A 17,886-nucleotide genomic window follows, 5' to 3' on the forward strand; every position below is an offset into this window, starting at 1 on the left:
TCCCATACCTTTGCCTTGGGCAGACTCTTCTTTTTTGTCCTTGAAATATAACCTTTAATAATTCAATTCTCTTAGTTTTATATGTCTAAACATGTCTTTATTTTGCCTCCAATATTGTGCATAAAATTCTAAGTTGACACTTATTTTCCTCAGCACTTTGAAGATATTTTTCCACTGTCTTCTGGACTTTACGGTGCTGATAAGAAAGAAGCTTGCTGTTGGTTTAACAATGATTACTTTGAAAATTATGTGTTTTTTTCTCACTGGTAGAATATTCACATTTAAGTAGACATTTGATGAATGTGCATATTTATTGATAAGACTCCACACAGGACTCCTAATTCCATAGATTATAGGGGAGGATCATGGTACAAACATCCTCCTCCCTTATGAAGGGGCATGGCAGAAACTGAAGGCTATTGTGACTAAAAGGAAGCTCTGCAAGATTAATAACATATAACTATAACCTTGCCTCCGAGGGGTATCTAAGACTGTCCCCACAAGAATCTGAGATACTGTAAGAGGATATGAAGAGAACAGCTGAGGACCCTTATTTTTATTTATTTATTTATATTTAATTTTTTTTTCAGACATCAGTGTTACCTGCCAAGACCCTCATTTTTAAACTCCCACGAGTTATTACGTTCCTTTCCACTCTTGCTTTCCAATTCCTACACTAGGACAAGTCTGTATTTTGAGTATATGAGTCAAGTATGGCAAAAACTACAGTAAAAACTTTTATTTTAGTCCTTCCTGGCCCATGCTAAAACTTACATCTAGAAATATGGCAAAACAAAATGAAACAGATCTCTCCTTGTACATAAAATAGCTAAAAATTTGGCCTCTTTATTGATCTTATGTCATATATTTGGCTTGAAATAAAACAACAACAAAACAAACAGTTACAATTAAGGGTTATACAAACTAAATTTTTCTTCTAAATCTCTAAATGCGCTTAGAGAGCAACTCGCAGGGCATACACAGGGCCTTGAGAGTCGGTCCCACAGAAAATACTTATGTAAATGAAACAAGAAGGATGCTATTTGCTTTTCATTACATAAATATCACCTGAACTTAACTAATCAATCCACTTATTTGATAAAAATCATCTAGGACCAAAAGCACTATCAAGTTTGCTGGGTGCCATTTTCACTCTAATCATACCCAAAAGGCCTAGAAATAATTCGAAACTAGAAAGAGGCCCAAGTAGTAAGGCTACCTGTGGCTCTTGCTGAAAAACATTTGCCAGTCTGATATGCGTGTGTCTAGAAAGAATGATAGAAACTAAAGAGTTCTGCTTGAGTTCAGGAGAACTTCCCAGAAGGAGGTGGTGGGCCAAGAAATCCACCTGCCTGCTTGGTGGCGGCTCGTGAAGGGGCAAGGCCGAGAATCTTCTGAATGTTCTGTGAAGAAAACAGAGTAAGGATAGGGTGTTAATATCAAATATACAGATGATGTATTTTATGTAGCTCTCAGGCAAAGGAAACTCATATAGATTAAAGGTATCATTATGACCTGCAATAGGATGATTATCACTATGTTAATTTTAAAAAGGCCTACAATGTAATGAAAATCACAGAACAGTAAAAGCCTTCCTTACCTGATGAGACCTTGGTCTACTAATGAAAGTGGTTGATTTTTTTCAAGCAGACAATGATAAAAGGAGATAATCTTTTTAACAAGAAGCATATGAAGAATATTCATTAGCTATTTCTTATGGGCATTTTCTTTGAGTATGGGTCTGCTGGCTGGATTTGTCATTACTGCACTGTCTATAATTTTCAGTTTCGGCCAGGTGTGGTGGCTCACGCCTGTAATACCAGCACTTTGGGAGGCCAAGGCAGGTAGATCACTTGAGGCCAGGAGTTCAAGACCAGCTTGGACAGGATGGTAAAACCCCATCTCTACTAAAAATACAAAATAATTAGCTGAGTGTTGTGGCGTACGCCTGTAGTCCCAGCTACTCGGGAGGGTGAGGCATGAGAGTCCCTTGAACCCAGGAGGCAGAGGCTGCATAAGCCAAGATTGCACCACTGTACTCCAGCCTGGGCAGCAGAGTGAGATTCTGTCTAAAAAATCAGTTTCAGTTTCTTTACAGTGTTGAAAGTACTTAGAAACCTGCAAAGCACTCTGAGTTCAGAATTCTCTTAAATTTTCAGCACCCCCCATCTTTTTCCATTGTTTCATCTACATCTAATGCAATTTTTAAAGAAACTCACTTTTATTCAGTTTTTAAAAATGTATTTCGTTCTCATAATAATGTTTGTTTTTTTTTTTTTTTTTTTTTTTTTTTTTTTTGAGGCGGAGTCTCACTCTGTCATCCAGGCTAGAGTGCAGTGGCGCGATCTCGGCTCACAGTAACCTCTGCCTCCTGGGTCAAGCGATTCTCCCTGCCTCAGCCTCCTGAGTAGCTGGGATTACAGGCGCCTGCCACCATGCCCAGCTAATTTTTGTATTTTTTTTTTTTAGTAGAGATGGGGTTTCATCTCTACTAAAAAGTTCAATTGGCCAGGCTGGTCTTGAACTCTTGACCTCAGGTGATCTGCCTGCCTCAGTCTCCTAAAGTGCTGGGATTATAGGCGTGAGCCACCATGCCTGGCCAAAACCCCTCCCCGCCCCCCCTGCTTTTTTTTTTTTAAGATGGTGTCTGGCTCTTGTCGCCCAGGCTGGGGTGCAATGGCATGATCTCAGCTCACTGTGACCTCCGCCTCCCGAGTTCAAGCAATTCTCCTGCCCCAGCCTCCCAAGTAGCTGGGATTACAGGCATGCACCACCACGACCAGCTGATTTTTGTATTTTTAGTAAAGATGAGGTTTCACCATATCGGCCAGGCTGGTCTCAAACTCCTGACCTCAAGTGATCCGCCCGCCTCAGCCTCCCAAAGTGCTGGGATTATGGGCATGAGCCACTGCGTCCAGCCAATGTAGCGTTTTATAAGAGGAAAAAAATCTTAGAGATCCTGATTATTTTTGCCCAATTCCTTCATTTTATATCTGAAGAAACTAAAACTCAGAAAGGTATGATGGACGGCTTATCCAGAATTACAAAGCTAAATTAAGAGCACAGTTAGAATTTAAACCTATTGTGTTTTGACCCTAAATCTAATGGATTCTCTTACACAGTAGTTTCTATGTTAAAGTTTTGCTCTTCAGAACAAACTCCATTCTGTGGTAGGCAGGTTTACATGCACTATTCATCCAGTAGTTACTGAGTACCTACTGGATACTATGAGAATATCCATTCCCAGGCTTCTCTGCAAGCATACACACCCTCAATCCTTCATCATGAAGAATGATGACTATTATGGATAAGAGTGTGTATTGAGGTAACACTGTTAGAATACAACAGAATGTTTAAATATGGAGGACATAACTTTAAGGACTCATCTAAATTATATTTACCATAAAATATTTCAATACATACATTCCACAATACTATAGCTCGTGCTTTAAGAAGACATCTGAAACAGGTGGAGAAAAAAATCAATCGTTAGTACATTAGGATACTTCTCCTTAGTAAAGATGGAAAATGGTGTGACTTTGTATTTCTTTTTCTGAGATGTGGTCTTGCTCTGTCACCGAGGCTGCAGTGCAGTGGTGTGGTCACAGCTCATTGCAACCTCCACTTCCCGGGCTCAAGCATTCTTCCCACCTCAGCCTTCCGAGGAGCTGGGACTACAGGCATGCCACCATATCCAGTTAATTTTTGTATTTTTAGGAGAGTCGGGGTTTTGCCATGTTGGCCACGCTGGTCTCAAACTCTTGGGCTCCAGTGATCCGCTCACCTCAGCCTCCCAAAGTGCTGGGATTATCGGGGTGGGCCACCATGCCCGGTCTACTTTGCATTATCTTTTTTTTTTTTTTTTTTTTTTTTTGAGGCAGAGTCTCACTCTGTCGCCAGGCTGGAGTGCAGTGGTGCGATCTTGGCTCACTGCAACCTCTGCCTCCCGGGTTCAAGCGATCCTCCTGCCTCAGCCTCCCAAGCAGCAGGGACTACAGGCGCGCACCACCATGCCCAGCTAATTTTTTGTGTTTTTAGTAGAGACAGGGTTTCACTATGTTGGCCAGGATAGTCTCGATCTCTTGACTTTGTAATCCACCTGTCTCAGCCTCCCAAAGTGCTGGGATTACAGGCGTGAGCCACCATACCCTACATTACTTTTATAATAAAAATAGCTCCTTAAAGCTCACCTCCAAAAAACCCATTACACAAAGCAGTAAAAAGACCAAATGATGTCACTAATTTGCAATTTCTTTAGTTAATTAATAAGTATTTCCTGAGCACCTACAATGTATTTAGCACTAAACTAGGCATTAAGGGAAATTGCTTTAAAGATAAAATTTGAAATAGTAAGACATACAGAATTAGCTGCTGATAAACATATTTGTCTAGTTAACAAATACAGTAATATAGCCTAGAAAAAATACACAAGGGATTCTTGCTCAGTTATTCTGAAGGGTCAAATAGATGAGTCCTTATAACTTTAGAGATTAAAAACCAACATAAAAATGTTGGATGCCCTTTATAGGTTTATTGCGATTTAAAGAAGATGATTAAAAAAATAAAAAATAAATAATATTTTGAAGAAATGAGAAACTGAACTGGTAGTCTGTTGAATTTCATTTACTAACTCAAAATATTTAAATGACTACTGAGGGTAAGCCACCGCTCTAGACAGGAATATCTCAAATAGCAATAGCAGCAACAAAAAAGTGTTAAAAACGAGACACTTCAGTAGCCACAGTCAAAGTACATGGAAATTCAGGCAACTCTATCCTTTCCTTGTGGCTCTTGCCACAGACCCATTTTGGGAACACTAAATTAAATGTATCAGTGTTACATTACGCAAGTATTTGTATTTTAACACAAACGCTCTGCATTTACTGCATGAAATTTTATCCTTTAGTGAAATTCTAAACTAATCTGTTTAAATTCCTATAGTCTCACGGGTGAAACCTAGGTCTTCTATTTTTCTCAGATAGATTTCCCCTGCTTTCCCATCAGTAAAATCTTTGTAGGAACTAAGTGATGGTCTCAAGATGCAAGAGCCACAGGTAAAAGGACCAGAGGTCACTAACATCTCTATAGTAGTAACATCCTACATTTCTACACACTTTAAAGTTTGCAAACAGTTCTAAGGACTAGATAGTAGTCCTTAGTTATCCCTGCTGTTGAGATGAGAAAGTTGATGCAGGGAGAGGTTACAAGTCAGAAAGTGAACTGATACAACTCAAAGTGCAGTTTTCCTTTATTAAGCCACCTCTCTGTAACAGACTGTTACCTTAGGAATAAGAAAGTCACATAAAGAAGTAAAAAATAAAATAAAATATCGTATAACAGGCCTATTTTTAAAAAATCACAATTACGTTGTTAAATGAGCAAATGCTTTCTCTCTCTCTCTCTCTATATATATATATACACACACACACATATATACACACACGCATACACACACACATATATATATACCCATGCACATATAAAATATAGTTGCTATGCAAAAAACCCGTGGAATGTACAATGCAAAGAATGGACCCTAATATAAACTATGGATTTGGGGGTAATAATGATATGTCAGCGTAGATTAATCAATAATAACAAACGTACCACTCTGGTGGAGAAAGTTGATAGAGGGGTGTGCTATGCATATGTGGGGGCAAGGCATATATATGAAGTCTCTGTACCTTCCACTCAATTTTGCTGTGAACCTAAAACTGTTCTAAAAAATAAGGTCAATAAAAAGGAATATAAAGTATTTAAGAATATATAGTAAGATAATAGTTGTATTAATAATAGTTGTATACTTTTTCTCATACCTTGCCTTCCCCAACTTTCTGAAATACTGCTAAGTGGAATACTTTTAAAATAAAGAAAAATATTCTTGTGGGTGCTATTTTAAAGTGAAGGTCATAGTATGAAGCGAAAAAAAAGAATAACAACAATAATAATGGTTAACAGTTACTGAGAACTTACACTCTGCAAGGCATTGTTCTAAGCACTTTATGTGTATGTTCTCATTTAAATCCTCACAACTTAATGAAGTGGACATTATTATCCTTGCATGCAGATAAGAAAAATAAGATACCAACTGTCAGGCTATAATTCAATAAATAAACTCACTGAATATCACACTGTATAACAGGCACTTTTGTAAATATTATCTCATTCCATCTTTCAACAATCTCATCCATTAAACTTAACCTGACTGCTTTCCTATAATCTCTCAATTTTTCTTTCTTTCTTGAGGTCAAGTCTTCAGGCCTTGTTAATTAGCAAGATTTAGTTTAGAAATATGCATTTAGGCCAGGACTGGTGGCTCACGCCTGTAATCCCAGCACTTTGGGAGGCCGAGGCGGGTGGATCATCTGAGGTCAGGAGTTTGAGACCATGGTGAAACCTATCTCTACATGCGCCTGTAATCCTAGCTACTTGGGAGGCTGACGCAGGGGACTCATTTGAAACCTAGGAGGCAGAGGTTGTAGGAGATCGTGCCGCTGCACTCCAACCTGGGTGACAGAGCAAGACTCCATCTCAAAACAAACAAACAAAAAGAAATATGCATTTAGCTAAAAGTTAGGAGTTTTAATATATAATAAAGATGCTATGAAAGAAAATACAAATGCAAAATATAGTAAGATGCAATCAAGTTTTGGAAAAATGTAAAACAATTATTTTGAATTCCTGTCCAGTCCTGTGTAACAGGGTAACAAATGAAGAGTGTATACGCAGAAGAGAAAAACAAAGGAAAACCATCTTCCTGTAATTGTGTCTTCTATTGGCAGGAAAACCAGAAAAATACCACCACAGGATTTGTGTTCTTTCCTCTTTACAAAGATTAAGAACCAGTGATCAAGAAGAGGAAGTTGTTGGTTGTTAACTGGATATTTTGGGATGACTCAGGTCAATGGCGATAAACACATTCTGTGAAATGTTATTCCTTAGTCATTTAGCTAAAATAACACACCTATGGCAATCTTCAGTTCACTCTGTTAGTTTCTCTCACATCTGGCAACCAGTCTTCACTTCCAATTAATCACAATATCTCATTAATTCCCGTAATACAATCTTTACTGTATCAACAAAGCTCTGTATAAAATCTAATCACCTCAAAACGACCCTTTTCAATATCACCAGGGCTCTCACATTATATCTAACTAGACTATTTCGGAAAAATAATGTAGAGATTAAATATTTACTAAAAAAAAACCCCGACAGTACAAGTTTGATATCACTGAAATATTATTGGGTTAGCAATCAGAAAACTTGGGTTATAGTGCTGACAAACTATACAATAAAACAACAGGAATGATCTTTTCATTTTACCAAGTCTCAATTTCCTTACTGTTAAAAAAAGAGGGTTGATTAGATCAATCATTTTCAGACCCTTAAAGCCTTTAACAATTCTTTTATTTTTTAACTTTTAAAATAAATTTCTATTCTTTTTTTTTTTTTTTTTGAGACGAAGTCTCACTCTGTCGTCCAGGCTGGAGTGCAGTGGTGCGATCTTGGCTCACTGCAACCTCCACCTCCCGAGTTCAAGCAATTCTCTTCCTCAGCCTTCCGAGTAGCTGGGATTACAGGCGCCTGCCACCATGCCCAGCTAATTTTGTATTTTTAGTAGAGACAGGGTTTCACCATCTTGGCCAGGCTAGTCTTGAACTTCTGACCTCATGATCCACCTGCCTCGACCTCCCAAAGTGCTGGGATTACAAGTGTGAGCCACCGCACTCGGCCCATCTTTTTTTTTTTTTTTTTTTTTTTTTTTTTGCACACAAGTCACAGAGATTAAAAGAAGCTTTTTGAAAAATAAAATGTGATGTAAAAAAGCCCAATACAGAAAACAAATAAAATAAGGTAGAAAACTGAAGCTCCCTTCTGGGTCCTTCTTAACACATATATTACAGAGTAGAAATAAACATTCTGAAAGGTAAGCACATCAAATCTGCACTAGAGTAATGTCACTTCCTTTGTAATGATCAGTGAATATTTTCTGTTTTAGGTTGACCAAAGGTCCTCTGTAATAGAGGTCTTTTCTGCTGGGGTCAGGGGATTAAATGACAATCTCTTTCTCTCCCTCTCACTTCCTCCTTCCTTTCCTCTTTCTCTTTCTCCCGTATCTTTCCAATGAAAATGTCCCTAGATCTCTTTTAGCTCCTTCTTTGAGGATCAATCAAGGAGAATATTCTGAATTTTAGTTTAGTACAGAGACAAAATGTTTTATTTTTTGAAAATCTCATAATGGAGGGAATAACCCCAGTCGGCACTGTGAAGAGTGTCTAAAACTCAGAATAAACTACAGTCTTACTGGTTCGAAGAACCAAAAAGCAAGGTTCAGGAAAACCACAGCTACTGAAAATAGAGAAAGAATCCTGGAAAACAGAGAGACAATGAAACAGGAGCCTCACATTTTGCGTATAAACTCTGCCCCCAAATCTCTGCTTAATTTTTTTTTTTTTTTTTTTTTGGAGACGGAGTCTCGCTCTGTCGCCCAGGCTGGAGTGCAGTGGCCAGATCTCGGCTCACTGCAAGCTCCACATCCCGGGTTCACGCCATTCTCCTGCCTCAGCCTCCCGAGTATCTGGGACTACAGGCGCCCGCCACCTCGCCTGGCTAGTTTTTTGTATTTTTTAGTAGAGACGGGGTTTCACCGTGTCAGCCAGGATGGTCTCGATCTCCTGACCTCATGATCCGCCCGTCTCGGCCTCCCAAAGTGCTGGGATTACAGGCTTGAGCCACTGCGCCCGGCCTTTTTTTTTTTTTTTTTTTAAGACAGAATCTTGCTGTCACCCAGGCTGGAGTGCAGTGGCGCAGACTCAGCTCACTGCAACCTCCGCCTCCCAGTTTCAAGTGATTCTCATGCCTCAGCCTCCTGAGTAGCTGGGATTACAGACGTGTACCACCAAGCACGGCTAATTTTTGTATTTTTGGTAGAGATGGGGTTTCACCATGTTGGCAATGTTGATCTCGAACTCCTGACCTCAAGTGATCTACCCACCTCGGCCTCCCAAAATGCTGGGATTACAGGCATGAGCCACCACACCTGGCTCTGCTTAATTTTTAAACTATGTGCAAGGCAGCCTATAAGCAGCCCAGTTAAGACTAAAATAACTGACCTGAGACTTCAGCTGCCATCTACCACAAAGGAGAGTTTGGAGTTTGAGTGCTGCTATGGTTTGAATGTTCGTGTCCCTTACAAATTCATATGTTGAATCCAAACTACCAAGGTGTTAGAAGGTGGAGGCTTTGGGAGGTGATTAGGTCACAAGGGTTCTGCCCTCTTTAATGGGATTAATGTCCTCTTTAAAAAAAGGTACCAGAGAGCTGCCCTGTGCCTTCCACCATGTGAGGATGCAGACAGAAGGCACTCTCTATGAAGCAGGCAGGAAACAGGCCCTCACCAGACACTGAATTTGCCTTGATTTTGGACTTCCCAGCCTCTGGAAGAGTAAGAAATCAATTTCTATTGTTTGTGGTATTTTGTTACAGTAGCCCTAATGGACTAAGACAAATGCCAGGTTAACTGCCTGCCTAAACAAAAATATCAACACTTCTTCCAAAGAATAAAAGAATCCAGAATCTCTCCAACCTATCATTTACATTATCCAGGATATGATCCAAAATTACTAAATATATCAAGAAACTGGAAAATAAACTGTTACTTAAGAGAACAGGCCGGGTGCAGGGGCTCACGCCTGTAATCCCAACACTTTGGGAGGCCGAGGCAGGTGGATCACCTGAGGTCAGGTATTTGAGATCAGCCAGCCTGACCAACATGGTAAAACCCGGTCTCCACTAAAATTACAAAATTAGCCTGGCATGGTGGTGGGCACCTGCAATCTCAGCTACTCAGGAGGCTGAGACAGGAGAATCACTTGAACTGGGAGGTCTAGGTTGCAGTGAGCTGAGATCACGCCACTGCACTCCAGCCTGGGAGACAAGAGCAAGACTCCATCTCAAAAAAAAAAAAAAAAAAAGAGAACAGGCAATGGAGTCCAAATTCCAAATGCTGGAATTAGCACAGAAGGTGTTTTTGTTTTGTTTTTCAGACAGGGTCTCGCTCTGCTGCCCAGGCATGAATGCAAAGGCGTGATCACAGCTTACCTCAAACCTGACTTCCAGGGCTCAAGCAATCCTCCCACTTAAGCCTCTATAGCCCAGCAGCTGGGACTACAGGTACATGCCACTGTGCCCGGCTAATTTTTGTATTTTTTGTAGAGACGAGATTTTGCCCTGTTATCACTTGGGCTCAAGTGAGCCTCCTGCCTCAGCTTCCTAAATGCTGAACAGGCATGAGCCACCACACCCAGCATAGCAGACAAGGTTTTTAAAGCAGCTAAATAATTATGGACATAAAATATGGCTCATAATATATTAACAAACAAGAAATCTCAGGAAGAATGCCAAATAAAGCAAAAATTCTGAAACTGAAAAATATAATACCTAAAATTCAAAAATCGTTGGGTGGGCTTAGGGTTAACACAGATTAGAGGAGTCTATGAACTTGAAGACAGATCAACAGAAATTATCCCATCTGAAGAACAGAAAAAAACAAGAGTAAAAAAAATTCAATGTAGCTTCAGTGTTCTGTTGGACAATACCAAAAAAGACTAATATATAAGCAACTGGTGTTCCAGAAGAAGAAGAGAGAGAGAATGAGGCAGAAAATAGTTAAAGAAATAGTGATTGAAATTTCCCTACATTTAATGAAAACCGTTAAGTCTTAGCAGGAAAAACTTTTAAAAAAATACCCTAGGCACATCATAGTCAAATTTCTGAGAACCAATCTCAAAGAGAAAATCTGAAAGTAGCTAGAGAAAAGTGACATTACTTACGAGGACACAAAGATATGAAGAACTTTTCAGAAACGATGGAGGCCAGAAAATAGGAGAAAGGCATTTAAAATGCTTAAAGGTTAAAACAAAAAAGCCAACCCAGAATTCTATGTCCAGTGAAAATATCCTTCAAGAATGAAGATAAAATAAAGATATTTTCAGATAAATGAAGAGTAAGAGAATTTGTCACCAGCAGACTTGTACTATTAGAAGCACAAGAAAGAAAAATGAAATTGCTTCATGCTATACCGTGAGGTAAAGATTCGGGCAATCCTTCTCAGTGACAAGCTTCACTTCCTGTTACATCTCACCAACAGCTCTAGATTCTGTAGTCCCTAGATCCATTACAAACGTTCATGCCTCCATGTTTCCTATGCCAAGAACACTTAAGAATGGAAAGCTGCCAGGCGCTTAGCACTTTGGGAGGCCCAGGTGGGTGGATCACCTGAGGTCAGGAGTTCAGATCAGCCTGGCCAACATGGCAAAACCCTGTCTCTATTAAAAATGCAAAAATTAGCCAGGTGTGATGGTGGGAGCCTATAATCTCAGCTACTCAGGAGGCTGAGGCAGGAGAATCACTTGAACCCGGGAGGCAGAGGTTTCAATGAGCCGAGATCGAGCCATTGCACTCCAGCCTGGGTGACAGAGAAACATTCTGTCTCACAACAACAACAAAAATAAACTCAGAATTGCTCTTTGTTGCTTAAAGTGAAATATATACATTGTGGTTTATTTTATTTATTTATTTATTTATTTATTTATTTATTTATTTTGAGACAGAGTCTCGCTCTGTCGCCCAGGCTGGAGTGCAGTGGCACGATCTTGGCTCCCTGCAAGTTCTGCCTCCAGGTTCACACCATTCTCCTGCCTCAGTCTCCCAAGTACCTGGGACTACAGGCGCCCGCCACTACGCCCGGCTAATTTTTTTTTGTATTTTTTTAGTAGAGACAGGGTTTCACAGTGTTAGCCAGGATGGTCTCAATCTCCTGACCTCATGATCCACCCACCTCGGCCTCCCAAAGTGCTGGGATTACAGGTGTGAGCCACCGCACCTGGCGCGTTACATCGTGTTTTATTAAGATATCAACCCAAGCCACAATTTTAAAATCTGAGACTTAACAAATTAAAGAGCAATATTCCACAGAGATCAAAGGATCTGTGCTAAACCAAGAGAGATCTGTATTGTCATTACCTTAGCTTTCACTAGGATAAACTCCTGCTATGGTTTGAATGTGTCCCCGAAAAGTTCATGTGGTGGAAGTTTAATCCCTCTGCCCTCATGAATAGATTCATGTCATTATCACGGGAGTGGGTTCCTTATCACGAGTGGCTTTGCTATAAAAGTAAGCTCTCTCTGGTTCTCGCTCTTGCCCTCTCACCATGTGATGTCCTCTACCACATTATGATGCAGCAGGAAGGCCCTCAGCAGATGCCAGCACCATGCTCTTGGACTTCCTGCAGAACTGTGAGCTAAATTGTCTTTATAAATTAGCCAGGCTGTGCTATACTGTTACAGCAATAGAAAATGAGCTAAGGCAGCTCTATTACAGAGACCATTTCAAAAATTTAAGTATATACCTCAGCTAAGCAAGAGTACAACTTATTGGTGGACATAATCATTTAGCTATTCAACAAACACTTCAAACTCAGCGTGTCTTCTAACCAACATACTCTTCTTTCTTCTATTCCCAACCTCTTAGTGCAACTAGTCCCCATTTGGTCACCAAAATCAGAAACCTGAAAGTCATCTTAGTTCTTCCTTTCTCCTTCACATTAAATCAGTAAGTTCAGCTGGTTTCCCCTTCTATTTATTTCTCAATCTTGTCCCATCCTTTTCATCCCTTTCTTCACTGTTATAGTTTATAACATAATGATTTTTTGCTAGACTATTATAATAGTCCTTGGTATTTCTGTATTTTAGTCATGCTCCTCTTATAGCTAACCTTCACAATGCAGTAAGTGCCAGAAAATATGTGCCAGAAAAGGAAGCCTTGAAACTTGATTGCGTTTAAAAGGAAGAAGAGGGAGGCATTCAGAAATAAGGAAAAACAGAAGCAAAAAGTACATCTGAGTGAGTGTAACATGAAAACTATTAAGCAAGCCAGAATGGGCAAAGTGCTGTATTTGTGGGGATATGATGGGATATGAATTGAGAAAAATATTAAGCAACACAATGACAAAGATCTTGGTGAGCCATGAACTATAATTCAATTTCCCATTGATTCTCACATGCGAGGGTGATAATGGTTTGAATCTGTGTCCCCACCCAAATCTCATGTCAAATTGTGTGGTTTAGCACCATCCCCCTTGGTACTGTTCTTGTGACAGTGAGTGAGTTCTCACGAGATCTGGTTGTTTAAAAGTGTGTAGTATCTCCCTCCTCTCTCTCTTATTCCTGCTCTGGCCATGTGACATACCTGCTCCCCTTCTGCATTCTGCCATGATTCTAAGTTTCCTGAGACCTCCCCAGAAGTTGAGCAGATGCTAGCATCATGCTTCCTGTACCAGCCTGCAGAGCCATAAGCCAATCAAACCTCTTGTCTTTATAAATTACCCAGTCTCAGGTATTTCTTCATAGCTATGCAAGAACAAACTAATACATAGGGCAACAAAAACTCTTCTGCCACAGACAGTATTCAGAAGGAGGGGAGAAAAAGAGAATCACTTGTGTAACAAATACTGAAAATGTTATGTTCCTATTTACTGCCTGTGCAAACCTTTCCACTACAAAGCCTGCCAAATGGCAGTATGTTCAGAAACTGAATAATGCCTTAAAATAAAGAATTATTCAGCCAGAGACCTTAATTATCTTTTTTTTTTTTTTCTTTTTTGAGACAGGGTCTCACTCTGCTGCCCAGGCTAAAGTCCAGTGATGTAATCAAGTCTCACTGCAAACTCAAATTCCCAGGCTTTTGTGACCTTCCCACCTTGGGTAGCTGGGACTACAGGCACATGCCACCATACCCAGCTAATTGTTAAATTTTTTGTAGAGATGGAGTCTCACAATGTTGCCTAGGCTGGTCTCAAATTCCTGAGCTCAAGTGATCCTCACGCCTCAGCCTACCAACGTGCTGGAATTACAGGCATAAGCCACAGCACCCCGCCACCCTTTCACTTTCATAGTTCCATCTCAAAAGCCACTTCATTCTCTAAACCTTTCTGCCTGAACCCTTCCCCACTAATCGAATGTTATAGCTCTCTTACGGGCCTTCATAACCCTTTTACTTCCTCAGTTCTCACTCTTTTTCACTATGAATGTCAAATTACCAAGTTGGCCAAATGTAAATTCTATAACCTAAACTTTATCTCTACTGCGAATAACCTAAAATTACCACATTGTTAAACTTACTTGTGCTCCTGAGCTGCTAAACGGTGCTGGTATATAACAAAGAAATGATACTGGGAAGACCAAACGCACTCTCTACTTTTGTAGCTTTAGGCAGTTGTAATAAAGAAGGAGCCTGAGAGCTCTAAGAATGGGATGTGGAATCCATGTTTGGTTTTATCACTGCTTCTCATCCCTAAGGATCAGTCATCTAGACCTACAGCCACTTAAAATGGCTTTTGGAAGATACACTGAAATTCTAGAATGAGCAACTGAAAGAACTCAGTAACAATGAGTAAACATTTCTAATATTTTAAAAGTAAAAGCTAATTGGTATGACAGCAAGGAAAAATATACATATTAAATGGTAGATGTGATCACTCACCTGTCGAATTGACATAGTACAGAGAATATACAGGAAAATGAAGGAACAGTCTGTGGTATCATCTCCCAGCAGATTTCGATGAGACAGTCCTTGGATGTAAGAAAGAGGGGTAAAAGGAAGCTTTGCCACCACTCTACCATCAAATCTAAAAGAAAAAAAAAAAACCAAAGAATTGTTATTTTTGGAAGACTGACAAGTTTCTTACTTCTAAAGAAGAATCTGGGACAGAAATAGAGCTTTAAGTCTCTGATCTCTGAAAAACAAAGAGAGGGTGACATGATAAAAATACACATGAACCTGATGTGCCACGATGTAAGGAAGAGCCTAGATTATTCTCATAAATCTTTTCTTAAATTAGTGGTTCTCAATTCTTTTGGTATCAAGACCCCTTTATATATTGACAAATTATTTAGGACCCTAAAAACTTTGCGTTTATGTAGCTTATAGTTGTTAATATTTACTGTATTAGAAATTTAAAATGAGAAATGTTTAATATTTATTTACATTTTTTGAGACAGAGTCTTGCTGTGTCGCCCAGACTGGAGTGCAGTGGCACAATCTTGGCTCACTGGAACCTTCGCCTCCCGGGTTCAAGTGATTCTCCTGCCTCAGCCTCCCAAGTAGTTGGGATTACAGGTGTGTGCAACCATGCCTGGCTAATTTTTGTATTTTTAGTTGAGACGGGGATTCATCATTTTGGCCAGGCTGGTCTCCAACTCCTGACCTCAGGCGATCTGCCTGCCTTGGCCTCCCAAAGTGCTGGGATTACAGGCGTGAGCCACCGCCTCCGGCCAGAAAATCTTTTATATCTTGTAAGTCATTTAATTATATGAAGTTGAACATGCATGAGACCTTAAACCAGCAGCAAATCTGAGAAAACTTCTGATAGTTCTTTTTTTTTTTTTTGAGATGGAGTCTCGCTCTGTCACCCAGGCCAGAGTGCAGTGGCACCATCTCAGCTCACTGCAACCTCTGCCTCCTGGTTCAAGCGATTCTCCTGCCTCAGCCTCCCGAGTAGCTGGGATTACAGGCGTGCACCACCACACCCAGCTAATTTTTGTATTTTTAGTAGAGGCGGGGTTTCACCATGTTGGCCTTGATGGTCTTGTTCTCTTGACCTCGTGATCTGCCCGCCTCAGCCTCCCAAAGTGCTACAGGAATAGAAGCTTGTTATAAGGAACAGAAATTGGTGTCTAGGATAATAAAGAAAAAAATTGGGAAGAGAAAAAGGAAGGTGCAAAGAGAGAGATGATTTACAATAGGTGGATTATTTCTTTAAGTGCACTTACTCTGTGACTCCAGAGGGTAGGACCACTGCTCACGAGTACAGATATAGGGAGGCATATTTTGGCCCAGTAAAAGGAATTATTTTCAAACTCTAAAAACTACTCCATAAAAGTACTAGTTATCTCAGAAACCACTAAGCTCCTCATTGTTGGAAATAAAGGATGACAAATTATCTGCTAGAGACATTACTGATGAGCTTTCTGTATTGGGAAAGAAGTTATATGTTAAATGACTTTTAAGATCTCTTTCAGGCCAGGCGTGGTGGCTCACGCCTGTAATTCCAGCACTTTGGGAGGCTGAGGCAGGCGGATCACCTAAAGTCAGAAGTTCGAGACCAGCTGACCAACATGGAGAAACCCTGTCTCTACCAAAAATACAAAATTAACCAGGCATGGTGGTACATGCCTGAAATCCCAGCTACTCGGGAGGCTGAAGCAGGAGAATCACTTGAACCCGGGAGGCGGAGGTTGTGGTGAGCCGAGATAGCGCCATTGCACTCCAGGCTGGGCAACAAGAGCCCAACTCTGTCTCAAAAAAAAAAAAAAACAAAAACAAAAAACTCTTTCAATTCTAATATCCTGTTATTTCAACTTTATGTAAATGATTCAGGAAGAGATGCCAGAAAGAACAATGAGAAATAAGTAGCTATATCTAGTCCTTTTTCTGGCAATCTGGGAGTTCAAGTCCTTCCCTTCTTAATCTAACCTTAGATTTTTTTCCTTAAAGCATCTGCCAGCTGTTAACAAATTTTAAGAGTGTAAGGTTATTTTTGTTTGTTTCAAACAGGGTCTTGCTCTGTTTGAAGCTGGAAAGCAGTGGTGCAATCATGGCTTACTGCAGCCTTGACCTCGTAGGCTCAAAGAATTCTCCTGCCTCAGCCTCCCAAGAGGGTGAGATTACAGGGGCATATCACCATGCCCAGCTACTTTTTTTTTTTTTTTTTTTTTGTAGAGCCGTGGTCTTCCTATGTTGCCCGGGCTGGTCTCAAACTCCTGGCTTCAAGTGATCTTCCTGCCTCAGCCTCCCAAATTGCTGGGATTATAGGAATGAGCCACCACTCCTGGCTTACACAATCTTTTAGTATCCCTTATAGTCTTCGCCAGGTGTGGTGGCTCATGTCTCATAAACCCAGCACTTTGAGAGGTCGAGGCGGGAGGATCACTTAAAGCCATAAGTTCGAGACCAGTCTGGGCAACATGGCGAAACCCTATCTCTACCAAAAAAAAAATTAGCCAGATGTCGTGGTGCATGTCTGTAGTCCCAGATACTCAGGAGGCTGAGGTGGGGATCACTTGAGCCCAGCAGGTTGAGGCTGCAGTGAATAGTGATCACACCACTGCACTCCAGCCTGGATGACAGAGCAAGATCTGGTCTCAAAAAGAGATGATCAAAGTTAAACTTGGAGAAATTATGTTAAAGACTGAATAACTTTTGTTCAATATAATCAAAACATGTATTAGACTTTTAATTTCATATGCCAGTTTATAAAAATAGATATACAGCCTTTAACTTCTAGGTACTGACAATCTAAGACACAATATTTTTAAAAAATGTACAGGGTACAAAGACCAGAACAAAAACATGAATACAGCACTAATATTGGTAAAATATATTACGTGAACCTCCACTAGTTTGGGAAAACAAAACAAGCAAATAAAAAGCTATTGTTTGCCAGCGTTCTGAATAAGAACGTTGATGAAAATAATATACATAAAAACGAAAAAATAAGGCTGGGAGCAGTGGCTCATGCCTGTAATCCCAGCACTTTTGGAGGCTGAGGCGGGTGGATCATGAGGTCAGGATTTCGAGACCAGCCTGGCCAATATGGTGGAACCCCCTCTGTACTAAAAATATAAAAATTAGCCAGGCGTGGTGGCACGTGCCTGTAGTCCCAGCTACTTGGGAGGCTGAGGCAGAAGAATTGCTTGAACGCGAGAGGCAGAGGTTGTAGTGAGCTGAGATTGTGCCACTGCACTCCAGCCTGGGTGACAGAGATAGACTCCGTCTCAAAAAAAAAAAAAAAAAAAACCGGCCGGGCGCGGTGGCTCAAGCCTGTA

At 40.4% G+C, this 17,886-nt stretch overlaps 1 protein-coding gene across 2 annotated transcripts in view; it reads right to left on the reverse strand.

Moving 5' to 3' along the window:
• Positions 1-17,886, reverse strand: part of LOC105492966 (transmembrane and coiled-coil domains 1) — a 41,044-nt gene continuing 23,158 nt past the window's right edge. Inside the window, exons 6-8 of one of the 2 annotated variants that reach the window (XM_071074892.1) lie at positions 14,543-14,687; positions 3,424-3,460; positions 1,211-1,403 (exon numbers count right to left, since the gene is read on the reverse strand). In XM_071074892.1, coding sequence (XP_070930993.1) covers positions 3,449-3,460; positions 14,543-14,687 — 157 coding nt within the window. In that variant the 3' untranslated portion in view covers positions 1,211-1,403; positions 3,424-3,448. Of the gene's footprint in view, positions 1,404-3,423; positions 3,461-14,542; positions 14,688-17,886 lie in introns of both variants that reach the window. The other variant, XM_011760357.3, reaches the window with a different exon arrangement.

The sequence above is a fragment of the Macaca nemestrina genome, chromosome 1, assembly GCF_043159975.1.
Source record: "Macaca nemestrina isolate mMacNem1 chromosome 1, mMacNem.hap1, whole genome shotgun sequence".
In the NCBI taxonomy this organism is placed as follows: Eukaryota; Metazoa; Chordata; class Mammalia; order Primates; family Cercopithecidae; genus Macaca; species Macaca nemestrina.